Here is a 27,868-nt window from a genome sequence, read left to right on the forward strand (position 1 = left end):
GTTTATGGACTCCTCAATTAGTGTCAGCTGCTTGCTGTTGTACTGTGCTTTTTTGGTTCTGAGTGTACGTTTATAGAGTTTTAAAGTCTCACAGTAATGAAGGCGTAATTCACCATTATTTGGGTCTCTGTGCTTTTGGTTGGATAGTGTTCTAAGTTTTTTCCTTATAATTTTACAATCTGCATCAAACCAGTTGTCGTCTGTGATTTTTTTAGTTTTGTTTTTTATCAATTTCAATTGTGCTTCTTTTGCCGTTTGCCTGAATATATAGTTGATGTTTCGTACTGCTAGGTTGATGCCTTCTTTACTGTGAGTGAATGTAGTATCCAGAAAGTTATCTAAGAGGGTTTGGATATTTTGGTTCCAGGTTGCTTTCTGGTATTCTTCTGTGCTGTCTCTCTCTCTCTCTCTGTGTGAGTGTGTGTGTGTGTGTTGCACGTGTTATCTACTGCGATCCTTTCCATGAAAATGCAGCAGTGTTCCAGGCCTGAGCTCTCTGCATAGCAATAGAATGTGTAATGGTTGACCCTGTCTGTCTCTCTGTGTGTGCTTCTCCTCAGACGGTGAAGAGACCTCGGAAGGTGGCTCTCCCCTCCCTGAAGCACCCGCCCTCCCCCGGAGGCGAGAGTCGAGACTTCGGCACCACCCGTTACTATGACGCCGATGACAACCAGAGTGACGGGGGCTGGCAACGTGGCAACGGTGGGCCCGGTTACACCCACGAGCCTCGTGACCTCACCCCCGACAACAAGAATTACCTGGACCCCGACTACGGCAGCCGCGGTAATCGGGGGAGGAGCCAGGGGAGGAGCCAAGAGAGGGCATCGCCAAGCCCCGAGCATCGCCGCGACAACAGCAAGGGGCGGGCCTTGGACCGGGAGCCGCCCAGTCCCGAGAAGCTGCGGTATCCACGGGAACGCAGCCGGGGGAGGAGCACGGACCGGGAGAGAGGAGGAGGGGGAGGAGGGAGTCCAGGTGGGAGGAGCTACGGCCGGGGGGACAGCTACGAGCGTGGAGGGGGGAGGTACGGGGATGTGGGAAGTACCGGAGGGAGGATGGTGAAGAGTAAGAGTAGAGACCAACTCCAGGAGCCTTCCTCCCCGGACCTCCCAAGAGGAGGAGGAGGAGCTAGAGACCTGGAGCCCCTGGAGAAACCTGTTAACGTCCTGCTGGTCAAGAACAGACCCAACGAAGGTACCAGACATATTCTACTACAGTAACTAACCCAACGAAGGTACCAGATATATTCTACTACAGTAACTAACCCAACGAAGGTACCAGACATATTCTACTACAGTAACTAACCCAACGAAGGTACCAGAAATATTCTACTACAGTAACTAACCCAACGAAGGTACCAGACATATTCTACTACAGTAACTAACCCAACGAAGGTACCAGATATATTCTACTACAGTAACTAACCCAACGAAGGTACCAGACATATTCTACTACAGTAACTAACCCAACGAAGGTACCAGATATATTCTACTACAGTAACTAACCCAACGAAGGTACCAGATATATTCTACTACAGTAACTAACCCAACGATGGTACCAGAAATATTCTACTACAGTAACTAACCCAACGAAGGTACCAGACATATTCTACTACAGTAACTAACCCAACGAAGGTACCAGATATATTCTACTACAGTAACTAACCCAACGATGGTACCAGATATATTCTACTACAGTAACTAACCCAACGAAGGTACCAGACATATTCTACTACAGTAACTAACCCAACGAAGGTACCAGACATATTCTACTACAGTAACTAACCCAACGAAGGTACCAGACATATTCTACTACAGTAACTAACCCAACGAAGGTACCAGATATATTCTACTACAGTAACTAACCCAACGATGGTACCAGACATATTCTACTACAGTAACTAACCCAACGAAGGTACCAGACATATTCTACTACAGTAACTAACCCAACGAAGGTACCAGATATATTCTACTACAGTAACTAACCCAACGATGGTACCAGACATATTCTACTACAGTAACTAACCCAACGAAGGTACCAGATATATTCTACTACAGTAACTAACCCAACGAAGGTACCAGACATATTCTACTACAGTAACTAACCCAACGAAGGTACCAGACATATTCTACTACAGTAACTAACCCAACGAAGGTACCAGACATATTCTACTACAGTAACTAACCCAACGAAGGTACCAGACATATTCTACTACAGTAACTAACCCAACGATGGTACCAGAAATATTCTACTACAGTAACTAACCCAACGATGGTACCAGACATATTCTACTACAGTAACTAACCCAACGATGGTACCAGACATATTCTACTACAGTAACTAACCCAACGATGGTACCAGACATATTCTACTACAGTAACTAACCCAACGAAGGTACCAGACATATTCTACTACAGTAACTAACCCAACGAAGGTACCAGACATATTCTACTACAGTAACTAACCCAACGAAGGTACCAGACATATTCTACTACAGTAACTAACCCAACGAAGCTACCAGACATATTCTACTACAGTAACTAACCCAACGAAGGTACCAGACATATTCTACTACAGTAACTAACCCAACGAAGCTACCAGACATATTCTACTACAGTAACTAACCCAACGAAGGTACCAGACATATTCTACTACAGTAACTAACCCAACGAAGGTACCAGACATATTCTACTACAGTAACTAACCCAACGAAGGCGAGAAGCTGTGATCGTAATGTCAGTTCCTTTACAGTAAGTGTTCGGCCCTTAGGAAGGGATGATGTATAAAGTACCAGGGGAGCATGTTTACTGCTTAGATTTTTTAAGGGTCGTGTGGTAAAAGTCAGAGGTTACGGGGGTTTTAAGGTCAGGCTTGAGGTATGTTCTCTGGTTGCTGCAGCTAGTCACTAACTGTGTGTCTGTCTAGAGTACGGTCTGCGTCTGGGCAGTCAGATCTTCATCAAGGAGATGACCAGTACAGGACTGGCTACCAAGGATGGAAACTTACAGGAGGGAGACATCATTCTCAAGGTCTACAGACACACACACACACACACACACACACACACACACACACACACACACACACACACACACACACACACACACACACACACACACACACAGTTCATCTCTTTCTCACAGTCACATATCTTGTCACACGTCTTCACACACACACTCTCAATTTCAATGTAATTGGTTGTCATTGGCATGACTGCAAAGTAGGATGCTGCCAAATGTTTCATTTTGAATCGTTTTCCCCATTCCTCTCTTCATCTCCCACCCAAACTGTCAAATCACTACTCCACTAAGTTATACTCTACTTTCTCTGTTTCTCTGTTCTCCTCACTTTCTTCTTTCTCTTCTCCTCTCACTCCTCTTCTCTCTTCTCTTTCCTCTCTCTCCTCTCTCTCCTCTTCTCTCTTCTCTTTCCTCTCTCTCCTCTCTCTCCTCTCCTCTCTTCTCTTTCCTCTCTCTCTTCTCTTTCCTCTCTCCTCTCTCCTCTCTCTCCTCTTCTCTCTTCTCTCCTATCTCTCCTCTCTCTCCTCTTCTCTTCTCTCCTCTCTCTCCTCTTCTCTCTTCTCTTTCCTCTCTCTCCTCTCTCCTCTCTCTCCTCTTCTCTTCTCTCCTCTCTCTCTTCTCTCTTCTCTCTTCCTCTTTCCTCTCTCTCCTCTCTCCTCTCTCCTCCTCTTCTCTCTTCTCTTTCCTCTCTCTCCTCTCCTCTTCTCTCCTCTCTCTCCTCTTCTCTCTTCTCTTTCCTCTCTCTCCTCTCTCTCCTCTCTCTCCTCTCTCTCCTCTCCTCTTCTCTCTTCTCTTTCCTCTCTCTCCTCTCTCTCCTCTCTCTCCTCTTCTCTTTCCTCTCTCTCCTCTCTCTCCTCTCCTCTTCTCTCCTCTCTCTCCTCTCCTCACTCTCCTCTCCTCTTCTCTCTCCTCTCCTCTCCTTTCCTCTGCTTCCGATCTCCTCCCTCTCTTCAGATCAACGGGACAGTAACAGAGAACCTGTCTCTGAACGATGCAGGGAAGCTCATTGAGAAGTCTAGAGGAAAACTCCAGCTGGTCATCCAGAGAGACCGGAGACAGATCCTCATCCGTATCCCGCCCCTCGTCGACTCTGACTCCGAACCTGATGGTGAGTGACTGACTGGGGAGTGATAGGGATGACAGACATCTGTTCTGACCAATAGCAGAGCGGTATTCAGAGTGTAGAAGATGACGGACACCTGTCCTGACCAATGGCAGAGCAGTATTCACAGAGTATAGTGTTTTGTGTGGGTTATATTCCCTGTAGAAAGTCCCAGAAGTTGAGAGTGTGTTGGTTTTCTCTGCTCCACTGACACATCATTGATCACTGTACTAGTGTTGCATGGTATATCGAAACTTCGGTACTTTTTGGATACTAAAACATGAAAAAACGGTTCAGTACTAGAATTTTTTTAAACTTTTGGTACTTCTGTCAAATGTGTCTCGTGCCGTATACGGATTGAGAGGGTCGAGTCTGTCTAGTAATTTGTCTGAACGTTATCTAGGGGGCAGTAGTAAGCTAGCCAGGCTACTTGTCTTCTCAAGGGGGCAGTAGTAAGCTAGCCAGGCTACTTGTCTTCTCAAGGGGGCAGTAGTAAGCTAGCCAGGCTACTTGTCTTCTCAAGGGGGCAGTAGTAAGCTAGGCAGGCTACTTGTCTTCTCAAGGGGGCGGTAGTAAGCTAGCCAGGCTACTTGTCTTCTCAAGGGGGCAGTAGTAAGCTAGGCAGGCTACTTGTCTTCTCAAGGGGGCGGTAGTAAGCTAGCCAGGCTACTTGTCTTCTCAAGGGGGCAGTAGTAAGCTAGCCAGGCTACTTGTCTTCTCAAGGGGGCGGTAGTAAGCTAGCCAGGCTACTTGTCTTCTCAAGGGGGCAGTAGTAAGCTAGCCAGGCTACTTGTCTTCTCAAGGGGGCAGTAGTAAGCTAGCCAGGCTACTTGTCTTCTCAAGGGGGCAGTAGTAAGCTAGCCAGCCTACTTGTCTTCTTAAGGGGACAGTAGTAAGCTAGCCAGGCTACTTGTCTTCTCAAGGGGGCAGTAGTAAGCTATCCAGGCTACTTGTCTTCTCAAGGGGGCAGTAGTAAGCTAGCCAGGATACTTGTCTTCTCTAGGGGGCGGTAGTAAGCTAGCCAGGCTACTTGTCTTCTCAAGGGGGCGGTAGTAAGCTAGCCAGGCTACTTGTCTTCTCAAGGGGGCGGTAGTAAGCTAGCCAGGCTACTTGTCTTCTCAAGGGGGCGGTAGTAAGCTAGCCAGGCTACTTGTCTTCTCAAGGGGGCGGTAGTAAGCTAGCCAGGCTACTTGTCTTCTCAAGGGGGCGGTAGTAAGTTAGCCAGGCTACTTGTCTTCTCAAGGGGGCAGTAGTAAGCTAGCCAGGCTACTTGTCTTCTCAAGGGGGCAGTAGTAAGCTAGCCAGGCTACTTGTCTTCTCAAGGGGGCAGTAGTAAGCTAGCCAGGCTACTTGTCTTCTCAAAGGGGCAGTAGTAAGCTAGCCAGGCTACTTGTCTTCTCAAGGGGACAGTAGTAAGCTAGCCAGGCTACTTGTCTTCTCAAGGGGGCAGTAGTAAGCTAGCCAGGCTACTTGTCTTCTCAAGGGGGCAGTAGTAAGCTAGCCAGGCTACTTGTCTTCTCAAGGGGGCAGTAGTAAGCTAGCCAGGCTACTTGTCTTCTCAAGGGGACAGTAGTAAGCTAGCCAGGCTACTTGTCTTCTCAAGGGGGCAGTAGTAAGCTATCCAGGCTACTTGTCTTCTCAAGGGGGCAGTAGTAAGCTAGCCAGGATACTTGTCTTCTCTAGGGGGCAGTAGTAAGCTAGCCAGGATACTTGTCTTCTCTAGGGGACAGTAGTAAGCTATCCAGGCTACTTGTCTTCTCAAGGGGACAGTAGTAAGCTATCCAGGCTACTTGTCTTCTCAAGGGGGCAGTAGTAAGCTAGCCAGGCTACTTGCGCATGCAGCTGATACGGCGCGAGACACTTTTGAGATGCGAGCGAGAGAGAAAAGTGTGAGAGCATAGGTTCTTCTCATGAAGACATCATACCTCCACGCCCACAGCTTGTTGACTAAACTGGCTCCAGAAGTGAACTATGGGAATACTTTGCTTACAGAGCAGATGAGGACCAGCCTACTGAAACAACTAAACAAAAGGTGTTACAAAACTACATAAAAACTATTTTTCACACAACATTTGCATTGTGAAGTTATTCTACAAGCAACTCAATTCAGATTACATGAACATAATATATTCAGCATGACATTCATGTGAGCATTGTAATATAATTACAACCCAAAATTAATGTCGTCACAACGTAGCTATGACAGCAATATATTTAGCTAGACTACTTTGCTTTTGTCTCAGTTCGTGATGTGCAGTTCACAAACGATTCATTCAGTTCCCAAACGATTCATTCATTGGGGATCCTAATCAAATCAAATCTGCTCAACAAACTGGAATTCGAGAACGAATCGTTTGGGGGTCTGCAGTTTGCAAATGACATTGTGCTTATCCAATGGCAGTCAAGCAAGACATTCCACCAAGAGTCACAATCTAGTCTCTGACTCAGAGGGGTTGGGTTAAATGCGGAAGACTCATTTCAGTTGTATAACTGACTAGGTATCCCCCTTTCCTTTCAGTTGTACAACTGACTAGGTATCCCCCTTTCCTTTCAGTTGTACAACTGACTAGGTATCCCCCTTTCCTTTCAGTTGTATAACTGACTAGGTATCCCCCTTTCCTTTCAGTTGTATAACTGACTAGGTATCCCCCTTTCCTTTCAGTTGTACAACTGACTAGATATCCCCCTTTCAGTTGTATAACTGACTAGGTATCCCCCTTTCCTTTCAGTTGTATAACTGACTAGGTATCCCCCTTTCCTTTCAGTTGTACAACTGACTAGGTATCCCCCTTTCCTTTCAGTTGTACAACTGACTAGGTATCCCCCTTTCCTTTCAGTTGTACAACTGACTAGGTATCCCCCTTTCAGTTGTACAACTGACTAGGTATCCCCCTTTCAGTTGTATAACTGACTAGGTATCCCCCTTTCCTTTCAGTTGTATAACTGACTAGGTATCCCCCTTTCTGTTGTATAACTGACTAGGTATCCCCCTTTCTGTTGTATAACTGACTAGGTATCCCCCTTTCCTTTCAGTTGTATAACTGACTAGGTATCCCCCTTTCTGTTGTATAACTGACTAGGTATCCCCCTTTCCTTTCAGTTGTATAACTGACTAGGTATCCCCCTTTCAGTTGTACAACTGACTAGGTATCCCCCTTTCCCTTTCAGTTGTATAACTGACTAGGTATCCCCCTTTCAGTTGTACAACTGACTAGGTATCCCCCTTTCCCTTTCAGTTGTATAACTGACTAGGTATCCCCCTTTCCTTTCAGTTGTACAACTGACTAGGTATCCCCCTTTCCCTTTCAGTTGTATAACTGACTAGGTATCCCCCTTTCCTTTCAGTTGTATAACTGACTAGGTATCCCCCTTTCTGTTGTATAACTGACTAGGTATCCCCCTTTCCTTTCAGTTGTATAACTGACTAGGTATCCCCCTTTCCTTTCAGTTGTATAACTGACTAGGTATCCTCCTTTCCTTTCACTTGTATAACTGACTAGGTATCCCCCTTTCCTTTCAGTTGTACAACTGACTAGGTATCCCCCTTTCCCTTTCAGTTGTATAACTGACTAGGTATCCCCCTTTCCTTTCAGTTGTATAACTGACTAGGTATCCCCCTTTCTGTTGTATAACTGACTAGGTATCCCCCTTTCCTTTCAGTTGTATAACTGACTAGGTATCCCCCTTTCCTTTCAGTTGTATAACTGACTAGGTATCCCCCTTTCCTTTCAGTTGTATAACTGACTAGGTATCCCCCTTTCCTTTCACTTGTATAACTGACTAGGTATCCCCCTTTCCTTTCAGTTGTATAACTGACTAGGTATCCCCCTTTCCTTTCACTTGTATAACTGACTAGGTATCCTCCTTTCCTTTCAGTTGTATAACTGACTAGGTATCCCCCTTTCCTTTCAGTTGTACAACTGACTAGGTATCCCCCTTTCCTTTCAGTTGTATAACTGACTAGGTATCCCCCTTTCCTTTCAGTTGTATAACTGACTAGGTATCCCCCTTTCCTTTCAGTTGTATAACTGACTAGGTATCCCCCTTTCCTTTCTGTTGTACAACTGACTAGGTATCCCCCCTTTCCTTTCAGTTGTATAACTGACTAGGTATCCCCCTTTCCTTTCAGTTGTATAACTGACTAGGTATCCCCCTTTCCTTTCAGTTGTATAACTGACTAGGTATCCCCCTTTCCTTTCAGTTGTACAACTGACTAGGTATCCCCCCTTTCCTTTCAGTTGTATAACTGACTAGGTATCCCCCTTTCCTTTCAGTTGTATAACTGACTAGGTATCCCCCTTTCCTTTCAGTTGTATAACTGACTAGGTATCCCCCCTTTCCTTTCAGTTGTATAACTGACTAGATATCCCCCCTTTCCTTTCAGTTGTATAACTGACTAGGTATCCCCCTTTCCTTTCAGTTGTATAACTGACTAGGTATCCCCCTTTCTGTTGTATAACTGACTAGGTATCCCCCTTTCCTTTCAGTTGTACAACTGACTAGGTATCCCCCTTTCAGTTGTACAACTGACTAGGTATCCCCCTTTCAGTTGTATAACTGACTAGGTATCCCCCTTTCCTTTCAGTTGTATAACTGACTAGGTATCCCCCTTTCTGTTGTATAACTGACTAGGTATCCCCCCTTTCTGTTGTATAACTGACTAGGTATCCCCCTTTCCTTTCAGTTGTATAACTGACTAGGTATCCCCCTTTCTGTTGTATAACTGACTAGGTATCCCCCTTTCCTTTCAGTTGTATAACTGACTAGGTATCCCCCTTTCAGTTGTACAACTGACTAGGTATCCCCCTTTCCCTTTCAGTTGTATAACTGACTAGGTATCCCCCTTTCAGTTGTACAACTGACTAGGTATCCCCCTTTCCCTTTCAGTTGTATAACTGACTAGGTATCCCCCTTTCCTTTCAGTTGTACAACTGACTAGGTATCCCCCTTTCCCTTTCAGTTGTATAACTGACTAGGTATCCCCCTTTCCTTTCAGTTGTATAACTGACTAGGTATCCCCCTTTCTGTTGTATAACTGACTAGGTATCCCCCTTTCCTTTCAGTTGTATAACTGACTAGGTATCCCCCTTTCCTTTCAGTTGTATAACTGACTAGGTATCCCCCTTTCCTTTCACTTGTATAACTGACTAGGTATCCTCCTTTCCTTTCAGTTGTATAACTGACTAGGTATCCCCCTTTCCTTTCAGTTGTACAACTGACTAGGTATCCCCCTTTCCTTTCAGTTGTATAACTGACTAGGTATCCCCCTTTCCTTTCAGTTGTATAACTGACTAGGTATCCCCCTTTCCTTTCAGTTGTATAACTGACTAGGTATCCCCCTTTCCTTTCAGTTGTATAACTGACTAGATATCCCCCTTTCCTTTCAGTTGTATAACTGACTAGGTATCCCCCTTTCCTTTCAGTTGTATAACTGACTAGGTATCCCCCTTTCTGTTGTATAACTGACTAGGTATCCCCCTTTCCTTTCAGTTGTACAACTGACTAGGTATCCCCTTTTCCTTTCAGTTGTATAACTGACTAGGTATCCCCCTTTCTGTTGTATAACTGACTAGGTATCCCCCTTTCCTTTCAGTTGTATAACTGACTAGGTATCCCCCTTTCTGTTGTATAACTGACTAGGTATCCCCCTTTCCTTTCAGTTGTATAACTGACTAGGTATCCCCCTTTCAGTTGTACAACTGACTAGGTATCCCCCTTTCCCTTTCAGTTGTATAACTGACTAGGTATCCCCCTTTCCTTTCAGTTGTATAACTGACTAGGTATCCCCCTTTCCTTTCAGTTGTATAACTGACTAGGTATCCCCCTTTCCCTTTCAGTTGTATAACTGACTAGGTATCCCCCTTTCAGTTGTACAACTGACTAGGTATCCCCCTTTCCTTTCAGTTGTACAACTGACTAGGTATCCCCCTTTCCCTTTCAGTTGTATAACTGACTAGGTATCCCCCTTTCCTTTCAGTTGTATAACTGACTAGGTATCCCCCTTTCTGTTGTATAACTGACTAGGTATCCTCCTTTCCTTTCAGTTGTATAACTGACTAGGTATCCCCCTTTCCTTTCAGTTGTACAACTGACTAGGTATCCCCCTTTCTGTTGTATAACTGACTAGGTATCCCCCTTTCCCTTTCAGTTGTACAACTGACTAGGTATCCCCCTTTCCTTTCAGTTGTATAACTGACTAGGTATCCCCCTTTCCTTTCAGTTGTACAACTGACTAGGTATCCCCCCTTTCCTTTGAGTTGTATAACTGACTAGGTATCCCCCTTTCCTTTCAGTTGTATAACTGACTAGGTATCCCCCTTTCAGTTGTATAACTGACTAGGTATCCCCCTTTCCTTTCACTTGTACAACTGACTAGGTATCCCCCTTTCCTTTCAGTTGTATAACTGACTAGGTATCCCCCTTTCCTTTCAGTTGTACAACTGACTAGATATCCCCCTTTCCTTTCAGTTGTATAACTGACTAGGTATCCCTCTTTCCTTTCAGTTGTACAACTGACTAGGTATCCCCCTTTCAGTTGTATAACTGACTAGGTATCCCCCTTTCAGTTGTATAACTGACTAGGTATCCCCCTTTCCTTTCAGTTGTACAACTGACTAGGTATCCCCCTTTCCTTTCAGTTGTATAACTGACTAGGTATCCCCCTTTCAGTTGTATAACTGTCTAGGTATCCCCCTTTCCTTTCAGTTGTATAACTGACTAGGTATCCCCCTTTCCTTTCTGTTGTATAACTGACTAGGTATCCCCCTTTCCTTTCAGTTGTATAACTGACTAGGTATCCCCCTTTCAGTTGTATAACTGACTAGATATCCCCCTTTCAGTTGTACAACTGACTAGGTATCCCCCTTTCCTTTCAGTTGTATAACTGACTAGATATCCCCCTTTCAGTTGTATAACTGACTAGATATCCCCCTTTCAGTTGTATAACTGACTAGGTATCCCCCTTTCCCTTTCAGTTGTATAACTGACTAGGTATCCCCCTTTCCTTTCAGTTGTACAACTGACTAGGTATCCCCCTTTCCTTTCAGTTGTATAACTGACTAGGTATCCCCCTTTCTGTTGTACAACTGACTAGGTATCCCCCTTTCCCTTTCAGTTGTATAACTGACTAGGTATCCCCCTTTCCTTTCAGTTGTATAACTGACTAGGTATCCCCCTTTCCTTTCAGTTGTATAACTGACTAGGTATCCCCCTTTCCTTTCAGTTGTATAACTGACTAGATATCCCCCTTTCAGTTGTATAACTGACTAGGTATCCCCCTTTCCTTTCAGTTGTATAACTGACTAGGTATCCCCCTTTCAGTTGTATAACTGACTAGGTATCCCCCTTTCCTTTCAGTTGTACAACTGACTAGGTATCCCCCTTTCTGTTGTACAACTGACTAGGTATCCCCCTTTCCTTTCAGTTGTATAACTGACTAGGTATCCCCCTTTCCTTTCAGTTGTATAACTGACTAGGTATCCCCCTTTCCTTTCAGTTGTATAACTGACTAGGTATCCCCCTTTCTGTTGTATAACTGACTAGGTATCCCCCTTTCCTTTCAGTTGTATAACTGACTAGGTATCCTCCTTTCAGTTGTACAACTGACTAGGTATCCCTCTTTCCTTTCAGTTGTATAACTGACTAGGTATCCCTCTTTCCTTTCAGTTGTATAACTGACTAGGTATCCCCCTTTCCCTTTCAGTTGTACAACTGACTAGGTATCCCCCTTTCAGTTGTATAACTGACTAGGTATCCCCCTTTCCTTTCAGTTGTATAACTGACTAGGTATCCCCCTTTCAGTTGTATAACTGACTAGGTATCCCCCTTTCAGTTGTATAACTGACTAGGTATCCCCCTTTCCTTTCAGTTGTATAACTGACTAGGTATCCCCCTTTCCTTTCAGGTGTATAACTGACTAGGTATCCCCCTTTCAGTTGTATAACTGACTAGGTATCCCCCTTTCCTTTCAGTTGTATAACTGACTAGGTATCCCCCTTTCCTTTCAGTTGTATAACTGACTAGGTATCCCCCTTTCCCTTTCAGTTGTATAACTGACTAGGTATCCCCCTTTCCTTTCAGTTGTATAACTGACTAGGTATCCCCCTTTCAGTTGTACAACTGACTAGGTATCCCCCTTTCCTTTCAGTTGTACAACTGACTAGGTATCCCCCTTTCCTTTCTGTTGTACAACTGACTAGGTATCCCCCTTTCCTTTCAGTTGTACAACTGACTAGGTATCCCCCTTTCCTTTCAGTTGTACAACTGACTAGGTATCCCTCTTTCCTTTCAGTTGTATAACTGACTAGGTATCCCCCTTTCCTTTCAGTTGTATAACTGACTAGGTATCCCCCTTTCCTTTCAGTTGTATAACTGACTAGGTATCCCCCTTTCAGTTGTATAACTGACTAGGTATCCCCCTTTCCTTTCAGTTGTATAACTGACTAGGTATCCCCCTTTCCCTTTCAGTTGTATAACTGACTAGATATCCCCCTTTCAGTTGTACAACTGACTAGGTATCCCCCTTTCCTTTCAGTTGTATAACTGACTAGGTATCCCCCTTTCCTTTCAGTTGTATAACTGACTAGGTATCCCCCTTTCAGTTGTACAACTGACTAGGTATCCCCCTTTCCTTTCAGTTGTATAACTGACTAGGTATCCCCCTTTCCTTTCAGTTGTATAACTGACTAGGTATCCCCCTTTCTGTTGTACAACTGACTAGGTATCCCCCTTTCCTTTCAGTTGTATAACTGACTAGGTATCCCCCTTTCTGTTGTACAACTGACTAGGTATCCCCCTTTCCTTTCAGTTGTATAACTGACTAGGTATCCCCCTTTCCTTTCAGTTGTATAACTGACTAGGTATCCCCCTTTCCTTTCAGTTGTACAACTGACTAGGTATCCCCCTTTCAGTTGTATAACTGACTAGATATCCCCCTTTCCCTTTTTTTCCTTAGTGTGGTTGTGTCCACAACTAGACCTCGTTTCAAATGTACCAAGAAATAATCGTATTTGTAACCAACAAATGTACATTGTTTAAAGCACACGTTTACAACTCTGTCGAAAAATAACCACTCCAATTAAGCCCGTTATGGTGAACGACATGTGAAGGAGAGGCTTGTAGAATTATGACACTTTTGGGTTTTCAGTTCATCCTTCACTAATAGCGGGTCCTGCGTGCTCTGGGCATTACCAACTCAAATGAACAAAATGAGTCAAAAGATGTTTTATTTTGACTGAATGAGTCGAAATGATCCAAGTAAGTTAAAAGAGCCGAACTTCCCATCATTACTCGCAGTAGCCAGTCATCAGCCCTGTGCGGAGCATTGCACCCTGATAGATGAAATGCACTATGGGAATTGTAGTATGCTATGTAAAATCCATTGCATAGCTATGGTGTGTAGACTATTGCAATATAGAAGTTTCTGAAATGAGCTTCTAAGTGTTCTGTGTCATAATAAATACAATTATTTAGCTGTAATGAATAATCTATCATATAAGTATATATACTGAATGTCATTTGACCCAATATTATGAACATAGATGAGAAAATTAACCCTGATATGTGTCAAATTACATTTTAAAACAGTTTAGATATAATTGTAAAATTATTTTGTATGCTCTGAGTCTCATATATGGTTTTGCATGAGGAACATTGAAGGTATTCTTGTGTTATTTAATATGGTGTTTTATTTTTGAAAGAAATAGCATATAGAATATGTTTTATTATTTTATTATTTCAGCTGTTCTGCCAGTTATAAACATATTGTTCAATGTTTTGTTTTTAATAACGCTCAGAGGTTATTCTCTGATTTTAGCTAATGTGCCAAATGTTTTTGCTGTGGGATCGTTTGGTGTCAAGTATTGTTCTGGTATCGACTATCGTTCTGGTATCGAGTATCGTTCTGGTATCGAGTATCGTTCTGGTATCGAGTATCGTTCTGGTATCGACTATCGTTTCGGTATCGAGTATCGTTCTGGTATCGACTATCGTTTCGTTATCGTATCGTTTTGCTATCGAGTATCGTGATACTTAACCTGGTATCGGTATCGAAGTCAGAATTCTGGTATCATGACAACACTACACTCTACAGTACAGTATAGTGTTGCCAAATCTCGTTGGGTTGCCAAATCTCATTGGGTTGCCGAATCTCATTGGGTTGCCAAGTCTCATTGGCAACACTATACAGTCATCATGATCATGAAAACCAACCATTCTTTGACTCAACACTGGGTGTTTCATAAGCATGAATACGGTCTAATCACTTCAATTGATAATGTTGTGTACTTTACATTTGCAGATTAAAGGGGTCAAATAGGAAATATATTACAGCTGATACAGATGAGTTTAGGAGTGTGAAGATACTCTATATTAGTCATCAGTAGAAAACCATATTCAAAAGTATTCAATGACATTATTTAAACATTCCTCAAGAGTTGACAGCCACCAATCAGGCCACGGTCCTGTTGAGGTAAAAATATCTGGCTTTTAACGGGTTAAAAATAAAAAGGGACACGATATGATGTATTGTCACTGTCATGTCACAGAGGTCACCCAGTCCATTCTTAGTTTACTTAGTTTACTTCTAGGACAGACAGAGTCACCTAAAGTGGTTCATTACTAGCCTAAGTACACTATTTACTAGCCTAAGTACACTATTTACTAGCCTAAGTACACTATTTACTAGCCTAAGTACACTATTTACTAGCCTAAGTACACTATTTACTAGCCTAAGTACACTATTTACTAGCCTAGTAGTACACTATTTACTAGCCTAAGTACACTATTTACTAGCCTAAGTACACTACTAACTCATACTAGGAAGTTAAACAGAATATACAGTGTAGCCAACAAAAGAGAAATCCTTTTTGTCTTCTCTCTTCCAGATTAAATGTCATACTATTAGATGAAGGCCCACCCAAGACAGACTCACACTACAGTACCGTTTGGTTGCCTTTAAGCTGTAAAAATGAACCGTGCCACAACACTGCTACAAGTTGTCAAGCTTTTACACTTTGCACTTCCTTTTTGCTATTATACTTTATTTTTTTTTACACTTTCCTAAAACGAATAAAGTATTTTAATCACTTTCTATTTTGTACTGTGTGATTTATTAAGTACAGTAGGTTGAATAATGCCAATGGAAAACACGTTTTCTTTTTACTGTCCATTTAGTATAAATATTTTACTGTACATTTAATCGTACTTAAAAGTACATACAGAACAAATACATCTTAGCTTTGTACCACTTAAAGTGAATTGTTATTCTTCCCATAGCTTTAATACTGAGTACACCATATTCTGTCATTAGTGAAAACCTGCAACAACTTAGTAACTTGACTACTATTCCATTCCAAATACAGGAAGTTGCATGAAAAACCAAGGCAAGATTACCTCATCATTATAACCATAGTAACAACATATTAATTTTCTTCCTTCAGTGTTTAACAGGAGTTGAATACTACGGAATTTGAGTGAATTAGTGGCAGTGTTTTTGTCTCAACCTATATTGTTTGTTCAACATACAGCATCACATTACCATGTTATTTTCAGGGCTAATCATACATGGTCTGTTCCTGTCATTGTGGCTGTGATAGACTGATCTCAGTCCAGCCCGTGAAAACAGACCTGACTTCCCTGCCTGTCAACTGTCACAGTAAATCAGCGCGGATAGGCTGATTACCAGGAAGTAGTGTGTGCCTGAAGGCCCCTATAGGCTGAAGACAGGGAACGGGAGAACAGAGAAGAACAGGATCACTGTCAGCCTGTCTTTCTGTCGGTCTGTCAATCCAGCCGACTGTCTGTTTGCCAGGCTGTTTGTTGGGTTGATTGTCTAGCCTTCTACGCCATCAAAGGGAACATAAAACTTGACATAGGAATAGGATCTGACTAAAAATCTTCACAAACACACCCCACAGAGCCCCAGGACAGAAACACAAGTAGATCCAACCAAATCATGAGAAAACAAAAAAATCACTATTTGACACCCTTGAAAGAATCAACCACAAATGCTACCTGGCCCTAAACAGAGAGTACAGTGACAGAATACCTGACCACTGTGACTGACCCAAAATTAAGAAAATCCTTGACTATGTACAGACTCATTGAGCATAGCCTTGCTATTGAGAGACCTGGATCTCGAGAGAAGACAGGCTATGTGCACACTGGCCACAAAATGAGGTGAAAACTGAGCTGCACTTCCTAACCTCCTGCCAAATGTATGACCATATTAGAGACACATATTTCCCTCAGACATTGATAAACTCCCATATCTGTTAGGCGAAATACTGCAGTGTGCCATCACAGCAGCAAGATTTGTGGCCCGTTGCAGCAAGATTTGTGGCCCGTTGCAGCAAGATTTGTGACCCGTTGCAGCAAGATTTGTGGCCCGTTGCCATGACAAAAGGGCAACCAGTAAATACCACCAATATTTATCTGTTTATTTATCTAGAGTCTAGACTAACGGAGACAAAACCAGACCACTCTGTTCAGTACGAACACCAAACACACCGGTTAAACCAACCACAGTGCACAAGCTTTGACCTGTTCATTTCATGTTTCCATGTTTCAATTCACCCGTCAATAAACCCATGCACCTCTCTCTTATTTTAATACCCACCAGTTATTATTATGTGTGGCTCTCCTGCTAGAAATACACAACTTTTTCTTATGAGAGGCATGTCTCTCTGTCGGGATGTTTGTCGGGTCGGTCTGTCGGGCTTTCTGTCTGTCTGTCTGTCTGTCTAGCTAGCCATCTGTGTCTGTTTGTCTGTCTGTCCAGCCTTCTGTTGTGCTATCTGTCTGTCCAGCTGTCTTTCTGTCCAGCTGTCTGCCTGTCTGTCCAGCCATCTGCCTGTCTGTCTAGCCATTTGTCTGTCAGGCTGTCTGTTGGGCTGCCTGTCAGTCTGTCTATCTGTCGTCTGTCTGTCTGCCAGCCAGTCTGTCTATCCAGCCGTCTGTCTGTTTGTCAGGCTGTCTGTTTGTTGGGTTGATTGTCTAGCCGCCGGTCTGTCAGGCTGTCTAGCTGTCTTCCTGTCTGTCTAGCTGTCTGTTTGCATGTTTAGCCGCCCGGCTGTCTGCCTGTCTGTCCTGTCATCTACCTGTCTGTCTAGCCGCCTTCCTTTCTGTCAGACTGTCTGCCTGTCTGTCTAGCTGTCTTCCTGTCTGTCTAGCTGTCTGTTTTTTCTGTCTACCCATCTCTGTCGGGCTGTCTGTCTGTCGGGCTGTCTGTCTGTCGGGCTGTCTGTCTGTCGGGCTGTCTGTCTGTCGGGCTGTCTGTCTGTCGGGCTGTCGGTCTGTCTGTCTGTCAGGCTGCCTGTCTGTCGGGCTGTCTGTCTGTCTGTCAGGCTGCCTGTCTGTCAGGCTGTCTGTCAATAGTTCTTTACAGGAGCTGCCCATGAGGACTGTTAATGCAACCGGATCATGTACTTTCAGATACAACACCACCATTCACAGTAACACCCAAATACAACACCACCATTCACAGTAACACCCAGATGCAACACCACCGTTCACAGTAACACCCAAATACAACACCACCATTCACAGTAACACCCAGATGCAACACCACCGTTCACAGTAACACCCAAATACAACACCACCATTCACAGTAACACCCAGATGCAACACCACCATTCACAGTAACACCCAAATACAACACCACCATTCACAGTAACACCCAGATGCAACACCACCGTTCACAGTAACACCCAAATACAACACCACCATTCACAGTAACACCCTCGCCTCTCCCTCCCTCCCTCCCTCTCTCTCTCTCTCCCTGATGAGGACCAGTCATCACTTTTTCCCCTCCACTGTTCTTCCCTACTGCGTTACAGCTACAGTCTGTCTGAATGATTCTAACTCTGGTGTAATTAATAGAGATTTTACATTTACATTTTAGTCATTTAGCAGACGCTCTTATCCAGAGCGACTTACAGTAGTGAATGCATACATTTCATACAATTTCATACATTTTTTTCTGTGCTGGCCCCCCGTGGGAATCGAACCCACAACCCTGGTGTTGCAAACACCATGCTCTACCAACTGAGCTACAGGGAAGAGATGTAATGTCCTGTCCCAGGGAAACATCGCCATGGTCACTATCACATTCACTCAAATCCCTTTTTAATTGGCCAAAAAATTCTATGTGAAAAATGTATTTGTTAATGGAGTGAGACAGAATACACTACGACGCTGTAGCTAATGCCAACTGCTTAGATCAATGGGGTATAGTCTAGTGCCTTGAGTTCTGACCAGGAAAAACTCTGGGCTAGAGTTTAGGGTTATAACGAAAGGCCTGGAGTTTTTCCTGCTTAGTGTTACGTGGTAAGGAACAACTCAGGGCACTAGATATGATCTTTCCATCTACTCATGGCACTCTCAAGGTCTCTCTCCCTCTCTCTTTATCTCTCTCTCTCTCATTCTCTCTCTCTTTCTCTCTCTCTCTCTAACACCTGGCTCCCGCTTTTCCGCATGCACACACATCCCCTTCTCCTCTCCTCGTCTCCTCAACCTCTCCTTCTTCTCCTCTCCTCCTCTCCTCATCCTCTCCTTCTCCTCCTCTCCTCCTCTCCTCCTCTCCTCATCCTCTCCTTCTCCTCTCCTCGTCTCCTCATCCTCTCCTTCTCCTCCTCTCCTCGTCTCCTCCTCCTCTCCTCATCCTCTCCTTCTCCTCCTCTCCTCGTCTCCTCATCCTCTCCTTCTCCTCCTCTCCTCCTCTCCTCATCCTCTCCTTCTCCTCCTCTCCTCGTCTCCTCATCCTCTCCTTCTCCTCCTCTCCTCCTCTCCTCATCCTCTCCTTCTCCTCCTCTCCTCCTCTCCTCATCCTCTCCTTCTTCCCCTCTCCTCCTCTCCCAAATCTAGGACAGCCACAGTTTGAGAAGGCAAAAACCATGACAGACAAATGAAAGGCATCTCATTGGCAAAGCGATCAGAGGAAATAAACAGAGCAGAGTGACTGAGTACTGTTAGATCTCTGTACTGTACAGCACAGTCTCTATGTGTCCGGACTGTTAGATCTCTGTACTGTACAGCACAGTCTCTATGTGTCCGGACTGTTAGATCTCTGTACTGTACAGCACAGTCTCTATGTGTCCGGACTGTTAGATCTCTGTACTGTACAGCACAGTCTCTATGTGTCCGGACTGTTAGATCTCTGTACTGTACAGCACAGTCTCTATGTGTCCGGACTGTTAGATCTCTGTACTGTACAGCACAGTCTGTATGTGTCAGGAGTGTACTACAGGCCCAGTGTACTATAGGCTCACTACATTTTCATTTCACTGTTATGAAACCAGACAGACAATCAAATACATATCTGATCTATCTAGTTGTAGAATACATAGCCACACTGATCTGGATTAATCTGATCTATCTAGTTGTAGAATACATAGCCACACTGATCTGGATTAATCTGATCTATCTAGTTGTAGAATACATAGCCACACTGATCTGGATTAATCTGATCTATCTAGTTGTAGAATACATAGCCACACTGATCTGGATTAATCTGATCTATCTAGTTGTAGAATACATAGCCACACTGATCTGGATTAATCTGATCTATCTAGTTGTAGAATACATAGCCACACTGATCTGGATTAATCTGATCTATCTAGTTGTAGAATACATAGCCACACTGATCTGGAGACTAACCTCTTCAATTGTTATGAGTCATGGATAGTATCATATTTCATACTAAATACTTTATGTCAGCCATTTTATCATGACTTTGTCAGACGTTCAGAGTTTCTAACAGTCATTCTGGATTAGATTGACAGTATAGTACAGAACTGTATGCAGTGTGAGGTCACTCAGAGCATGTTATAGAGAGGCAGAACATTCTTCAGTTCCTCCACCTCTATCTGATTCCAACACAGCTAGGAGACTGGTGATGGGCCTTCTTCTTGGGACAACCAATCAGGTTTCCACTGGTGTACAAATTCTCCTGGTGAAGTGAACACAGTGAATACGATATGCTTATGTCTAATCTCTCTGTTTCTCACTCACTCTCTCTCACTCTCTCCCCCTCTCTCTTTCTTTCTCCCCTCTCTTTCTCCCTCTCTCTCGCTCCCCCTCTCTCTCTCTCTTCCTCCCTCTCTCTCTCCTCTCTCTCTTTCTCCTCTCTCTTTTCCCCTCTCTCTCGCTCCACCTCTCTCTCTTCCTCCCTCTCTCTCTCCTCTCTCTCTTTCTTTCTCCCCTCTCTCTCTCTCTCTCTCTCTCTTACTCTCCCTCTCTATCTCTTTCTGTCTCTCTCTCTGTCTCTCACTCTCTTTCTCTATCTCTTTCTCTCAGATATTTCAGAGATGGAGTCCTACCATTCCTACTCTCCCCAGGAGGACAGGAGATCTCGCCAGTCTGACCTGTCCTCCCATTCCTCTAATGAGAGAGACTACTCCAGGTAGGATGGAGGGAGGAAGTAATAGTAGTTCTATAATAGATAGAGATGGAGAGAGAGAATTTAACCCATTCCTCTAATGAGAGAGACTACACCAGGTAGGATGGAGGGAGGAAGTAATAGTAGTTCTATAATAGATAGAGATGGAGAGAGAGAATTTAACCCATTCCTCTAATGAGAGAGACTACCCCAGGTAGGATGGAGGGAGGAAGTAATAGTAGTTCTATAATAGATAGAGATGGAGAGAGAGAATTTAACCCATTCCTCTAATGAGAGAGACTACCCCAGGTAGGATGGAGGGAGGAAGTAATAGTAGTTCTATAATAGATAGAGATGGAGAGAGAGAATTTAACCCATTCCTCTAATGAGAGAGACTACCCCAGGTAGGATGGAGGGAGGAAGTAATAGTAGTTCTATAATAGATAGAGATGGAGAGAGAATTTAACCCATTCCTCTAATGAGAGAGACTACTCCAGGTAGGATGGAGGGAGGAAGTAATAGTAGTTCTATAATAGATAGAGATGGAGAGAGAGAATTTAACCCATTCCTCTAATGACAGAGACTACCCCAAGTAGGATGGAGGGAGGAAGTAATAGTAGTTCTATAATAGATAGAGATGGAGAGAGAGAATTTAACCCATTCCTCTAATGAGAGAGACTACTCCAGGTAGGATGGAGGGAGGAAGTAATAGTAGTTCTATAATAGATAGAGATGGAGAGAGAGAATTTAACCTGTCCGTTGATGAATAGATGGATATGAGAAGAACACAGAGTACCTCAGTCAGAAATATTATGAAAGTTGTTACTGTACAATAAATAATACACTACATTCTTAGTATCCAACCTGACTGGATGGATGGATGTGAGATGAGTTACAATATAGTTCAGATAGATATACTGTAGGTCAGGTAGAGGTACTGTTCCAGTATTGTTCCAGTATAGATCAGGTAGAGTTACTGTTCCAGTATTGTTCTAATATACTGTAGGTCAGGTAGAGGTACTGTTCCAGTATTGTTCCAGTATAGATCAGGTAGAGGTACTGTTCCAGTATTGTTCTAGTATACTGTAGGTCAGGTAGAGGTACTGTTCCAGTATTGTTCCAGTATAGATCAGGTAGAGGTACTGTTCCAGTATTGTTCTAGTATACTGTAGGTCAGGTAGAGTTACTGTTCCAGTATTGTTCTAGTATAGATCAGGTAGAGTTACTGTTCCAGTATTGTTCCAGTATAGATCAGGTAGAGGTACTGTTCCAGTATTGTTCTAGTATACTGTAGGTCAGGTAGAGTTACTGTTCCAGTATTGTTCTAGTATACTGTAGGTCAGGTAGAGTTACTGTTCCAGTATTGTTCTAGTATAGATCAGGTAGAGGTACTGTTCCAGTATTGTTCTAGTATACTGTTGGTCAGGTAGAGGTACTGTTCCAGTATTGTTCCAGTATAGATCAGGTAGAGGTACTGTTCCAGTATTGTTCTAGTATACTGTTGGTCAGGTAGAGGTACTGTTCCAGTATTGTTCTAGTATACTGTTGGTCAGGTAGAGGTACTGCTCCAGTATTGTTCTAGTATAGATCAGGTAGAGTTACTGTTCCAGTATTGTTCCAGTATAGATCAGGTAGAGTTACTGTTCCAGTATTGTTCTAGTATACTGTTGGTCAGGTAGAGGTACTGTTCCAGTATTGTTCTAGTATAGATCAGGTAGAGTTACTGTTCCAGTATTGTTCTAGTATAGATCAGGTAGAGTTACTGTTCCAGTATTGTTCCAGTATAGATCAGGTAGAGTTACTGTTCCAGTATTGTTCTAGTATACTGTAGGTCAGGTAGAGGTACTGTTCCAGTATTGTTCTAGTATAGATCAGGTAGAGTTACTGTTCCAGTATTGTTCTAGTATAGATCAGGTAGAGTTACTATTCCAGTATTGTTCTAGTATACTGTAGGTCAGGTAGAGTTACTGTTCCAGTATTGTTCCAGTATAGATCAGGTAGAGTTACTGTTCCAGTATTGTTCTAGTATACTGTAGGTCAGGTAGAGGTACTGTTCCAGTATTGTTCTAGTATAGATCAGGTAGAGTTACTGTTCCAGTATTGTTCTAGTATACTGTAGGTCAGGTAGAGTTACTGTTCCAGTATTGTTCCAGTATAGATCAGGTAGAGTTACTGTTCCAGTATTGTCCTAGTATACTGTAGGTCAGGTAGAGTTACTGTTCCAGTATTGTTCCAGTATAGATCAGGTAGAGTTACTGTTCCAGTAGTGTTCCTGTGTCCAACCTGTCCAGTGTTTCCTTCCCACCCAGACCTCTAACCAGCCTGGAAGACTCTCCAAGGGTAGCCAAGATGTCTGCTATGGCCTCACCTTTCAGGGTTCCCCCTCTACAGGACCCCCCCGCCCCAGGCCCTGCTAACCTGGAATCAGAGGGTCCACCACGCCTCGACGAGCCACCAGGTACCCACAATGCATATTTTACCCACATTGCAATGCGTCAAGAACAAGTGGCCTCAAATCCTACCTAGGCCCTGTCAAATCCTACCGAGGCCCTGTCAAATCCTACCTAGGCCCTGTCAAATCCTACCGAGGCCCTGTCAAATCCTACCTAGGCCCTGTCAAATCCTACCGAGGCCCTGTCAAATCCTACCTAGGCCCTGTCAAATCCTACCGAGGCCCTGTCAAATCCTACCGAGGCCCTGTCAAATCCTACCTAGGCCCTGTCAAATCCTACCGAGGCCCTGTTAAAATGTAATCTTATAACATTAGTAACCTGATTTTTAGACTACTGCTTTTCAACCTGACATTGTCCTTCACTGAATGAGTATGTAGCCAACGAGTCCGAGTGGTCATTGATGAGAACTCACCCGTCACTATTTGTTTCGATGTGTTAATTCATATGTGTTTGTTGTTTTCCAGCGTCAGCAAAGACCACTCCTAAGATCCTGTTACGCCCCAGCCCAGAGGATGAAGAGCTCTACGGGTGAGTAGATCACAGCCCAGAGTTATACTGCTCTATAAGAAACCCTTTTGACCTGACTGTTTAGTAAAGGTTACATATGGAAGAGGAAGAGTCAGAGGGGCAGGAGAATGAAAGGAGTGATAGTGTTCCTCTCCTCTCTTCTTTTTATTATTTAACCTTTATTTAACTAGACAAGCTGTCACACCCTGACCATAGAGAGCCCTTGGTTCTCTATGGTGTAGTAGGTCAGGGCGTGACTAGGGGGTGTTCTAGTTCTATATTTCTATGTTGGTGTTTTGTGTGGTTCCCAATTAGAGGCAGCTGGTAATCGTTGCCTCTAATTGGGGATCATATTTAGGTAGCCCTTTTCCCCACCTGTGTTGTGGGATATTGTTTTGTGTATGTGGCAACACTACTGTCACGTTTCGTTGTTGGTTTATTGTTTTGTTTTTTAAAGAAGTTTCACTTATTTAAAAGATGTGGAACTCAGCACACGCTGCGCCTTGGTCCGTCTCTTATCACGAACTTGACACAAGCCAGTTAAGAACAAATTATTATTTACAATGACGGCCTACCAAAAGGCAAACGGCCTCCAGTGGGGACGGGGGCTGGAATAAAAAAAATGTTGGACAAAACACACATCACGACAAGAGAGACACCACAACACTACATATAGAGAAACTTGAGACGGCAACACAACATGGTAGCAACACCACATGACAACACAGCATGGTAGCAACACCACATGACAACACAGCATGGTAGCAACACAACATGACAACACAGCATGGTAGCAACACAACATGACAACACAGCATGGCAACACCACATGACAACACAACATGGGAGCAACACCACATGACAACACAGCATGGTAGCAACACCACATGACAACACAACATGGCAACACCACATGACAACACAGCATGGCAACACCACATGACAACACAACATGGGAGAAACACCACATGACAACACAGCATGGTAGCAACACCACATGACAACACAGCATGGCAACACCACATGACAACACAGCATGGGAGCAACACCACATGACAACACAGCATGGTAGCAACACATGATACAGCATAGGAGCAACACAACACAGCATGGTAGCAACACCACATGACAACACAGCATGGTAGCAACACCACATGACAACACAGCATGGGAGCAACACCACATGACAGCACAGCATGGGAGCAACACCACATGACAGCACAGCATGGGAGCAACACCACATGACAACACAGCATGGTAGCAACACATGACACAGCATAGGAGCAACACAACACAGCATGGCAACACCACATGACAACACAGCATGGTAGCAACACCACATGACAACACAGCATGGTAGCAACACAACATGACAACACAGCATGGTAGCAACACAACATGACAACACAGCATGGCAACACCACATGACAACACAACATGGGAGCAACACCACATGACAACACAGTATGGTAGCAACACCACATGACAACACAACATGGCAACACCACATGACAACACAACATGGGAGCAACACCACATGACAACACAGCATGGTAGCAACACCACATGACAACACAACATAGCAACACCACATGACAACACAGCATGGCAACACCACATGACAACACAGCATGGTAGCAACACCACATGACAACACAACATGGCAACACCACATGACAACACAGCATGGCAACACCACATGACAACACAGCATGGCAACACCACATGACAACACAGCATGGTAGCAACACCACATGACAACACAACATGGCAACACCACATGACAACACAGCATGGCAACACCACATGCCAACACAGCATGGTAGCAACACCACATGACAACACAGCATGGTAGCAACACCACATGACAACACAACATGGCAACACCACATGACAACACATGACAACACAGCATGGCAGCAACACCACATGACAACACAACATGGCAACACCACATGACAACACAGCATGGCAACACCACATGACAACACAGCATGGCAACACCACATGACAACACAACATGGCAACACCACATGACAACACAGCATGGCAACACCACATGACAACACAGCATGGTAGCAACACCACATGACAACACAACATGGCAACACCACATGACAACACAGCATGGCAACACCACATGACAACACAGCATGGCAACACCACATGACAACACAGCATGGTAGCAACACCACATGACAACACAACATGGCAACACCACATGACAACACAGCATGGCAACACCACATGCCAACACAGCATGGTAGCAACACCACATGACAACACAGCATGGTAGCAACACCACATGACAACACAACATGGCAACACCACATGACAACACATGACAACACAGCATGGCAGCAACACCACATGACAACACAACATGGCAACACCACATGACAACACAGCATGGCAACACCACATGACAACACAGCATGGCAACACCACATGACAACACAGCATGGCAACACCACATGACAACACAGCATGGGAGCAACACATGACAACACAGCATGGTAGCAACACCACATGACAACACAGCATGTAGCAACACCACATGACAACACAGCGTAGCAACACCACATGACAACACAGCATGGCAACACCACATGACAACACAGCATGGCAACACCACATGACAACACAGCATGGGAGCAACACCACATGACAACACAGCATGGTAGCAACACATGATACAGCATAGGAGCAACACAACACAGCATGGTAGCAACACCACATGACAACACAGCATGGTAGCAACACCACATGACAACACAGCATGGGAGCAACACCACATGACAGCACAGCATGGGAGCAACACCACATGACAGCACAGCATGGGAGCAACTCCACATGACAACACAGCATGGTAGCAACACATGACACAGCATAGGAGCAACACAACACAACATGGCAACACCACATGACAACACAGCATGGTAGCAACACCACATGACAACACAGCATGGGAGCAACACCACATGACAACTCAACATGGCTGCAGCACAACATGGTAGCAGTACAAAACATGGTACAAACATTATTGGGCACAGACAACAGAACAAAGGGCAAGAAGGTAGAGACAACAATACATCACGCAAAGCAGCCACAACTGTCAGTAAGAGTGTCCATGGTTGAGACTTTGAATGTAGAGACAGAGATCAAATTGTCCAGTTTGAGTGTTTTTTTTGCAGTGTGTTTATGTGTGTATTTCACCAGCTGAGTTGATCCTGCTGGAACCACTTGTAATCTTGCCATCCATTCAGGGCTAACACGGTAATGGTGAGTTTCCAGAAGGGGGACAGTGTGGGTCTGAGGCTGGCGGGGGGCAACGATGTGGGCATCTTCATCGCTGGCGTCCAGGAGGGCAGTCCTGCTGAGGAGGAAGGCCTACGCACTGGAGACCAGATCATGAAGGTAACCACCTTTGGCACTGTGAACGGCCTTGACCGTCTGAATTCAATACAAAACTTGTAAAACCAAAAGCAAAGCAAACATCTGTGAAAGTGAACACAAACTTTCTGAAAGATCTGTTGTGTTGAATCTAGACGTACAATGGGGGAAAAAAGTATTTGATCCCCTGCTCATTTTGTATGTTTGCCCACTGACAAAGAAATAATCAGTCTATAATTTTAATGCTAGGTTTATTTGAACAGTGAGAGACAGAATAACAACAAAAAAATCCAGAAAAACACATGTCAAAAATGTTATAAAATGATTTGCAATGAGGGAAATAAGTATTTGACCCCTCTGCAAAACATGACTTAGTACTTGGTGGCAAAACCCTTGTTGGCAATCACAGAGGTCAGACGTTTCTTGTAGTTGGCCACCAGGTTTGCACACACCTCAGGAGGGATTTTGTCCCACTCCTCTTTGCAGATCTTCTCCAAGTCATTAAGGTTTCGAGGCTGGCGTTTGGCAACTCGAACCTTCAGCTCCCTCCACAGATTTTCTATGGGATTAAGGTCTGGAGACTGGCTAGGCCACTCCAGGACCTTAATGTGCTTCTTCTTGAGCCACTCCTTTGTTGCCTTGGCCGTGTGTTTTGGGTCATTGTCATGCTGGAATACCCATCCACGACCCATTTTCAATGTCCTGGCTGAGGGAAGGAGGTTCTCACCCAAGATTTGACGGTACATGGCCCCATCCATCGTCCCTTTGATGCGGTGAAGTTGTCCTGTCCCCTTAGCAGAAAAACACCCCCAAAGCATAATGTTTCCACCTCCATGTTTGACGGTGGGGATGGTGTTCTTGGAGTCATAGGCAGCATTCCTCCTCCTCCAAACACGGCGAGTTGAGTTGATGCCAAAGAGCTCAATTTTGGTCTCATCTGACCACAACACTTTCACCCAGTTGTCCTCTGAATCATTCAGATGTTCATTGGCAAACTTCAGACGGGCATGTATAGTGC

General features: G+C 44.1%; 1 protein-coding gene and 1 long non-coding RNA gene across 2 annotated transcripts in view; both read left to right on the forward strand.

Moving 5' to 3' along the window:
* Positions 1-27,868, forward strand: part of LOC115200536 (tight junction protein ZO-2) — a gene marked incomplete in the record, with an annotated part of 222,922 nt that overhangs the window by 167,026 nt on the left and 28,028 nt on the right. The window contains 7 exon segments of the mRNA XM_029763667.1: positions 561-1,194; positions 2,926-3,029; positions 3,975-4,128; positions 20,416-20,521; positions 22,807-22,955; positions 23,415-23,478; positions 26,724-26,874. Coding sequence (XP_029619527.1) covers positions 561-1,194; positions 2,926-3,029; positions 3,975-4,128; positions 20,416-20,521; positions 22,807-22,955; positions 23,415-23,478; positions 26,724-26,874 — 1,362 coding nt within the window.
* On the forward strand, positions 10,839-14,520 carry LOC115200537 (uncharacterized). Its single transcript, XR_003879534.1, has 2 exons — positions 10,839-10,879; positions 13,048-14,520. It is a non-coding gene; the product is annotated as an uncharacterized LOC115200537 (long non-coding RNA).

This window comes from Salmo trutta, chromosome 9, assembly GCF_901001165.1.
Source record: "Salmo trutta chromosome 9, fSalTru1.1, whole genome shotgun sequence".
In the NCBI taxonomy this organism is placed as follows: Eukaryota; Metazoa; Chordata; class Actinopteri; order Salmoniformes; family Salmonidae; genus Salmo; species Salmo trutta.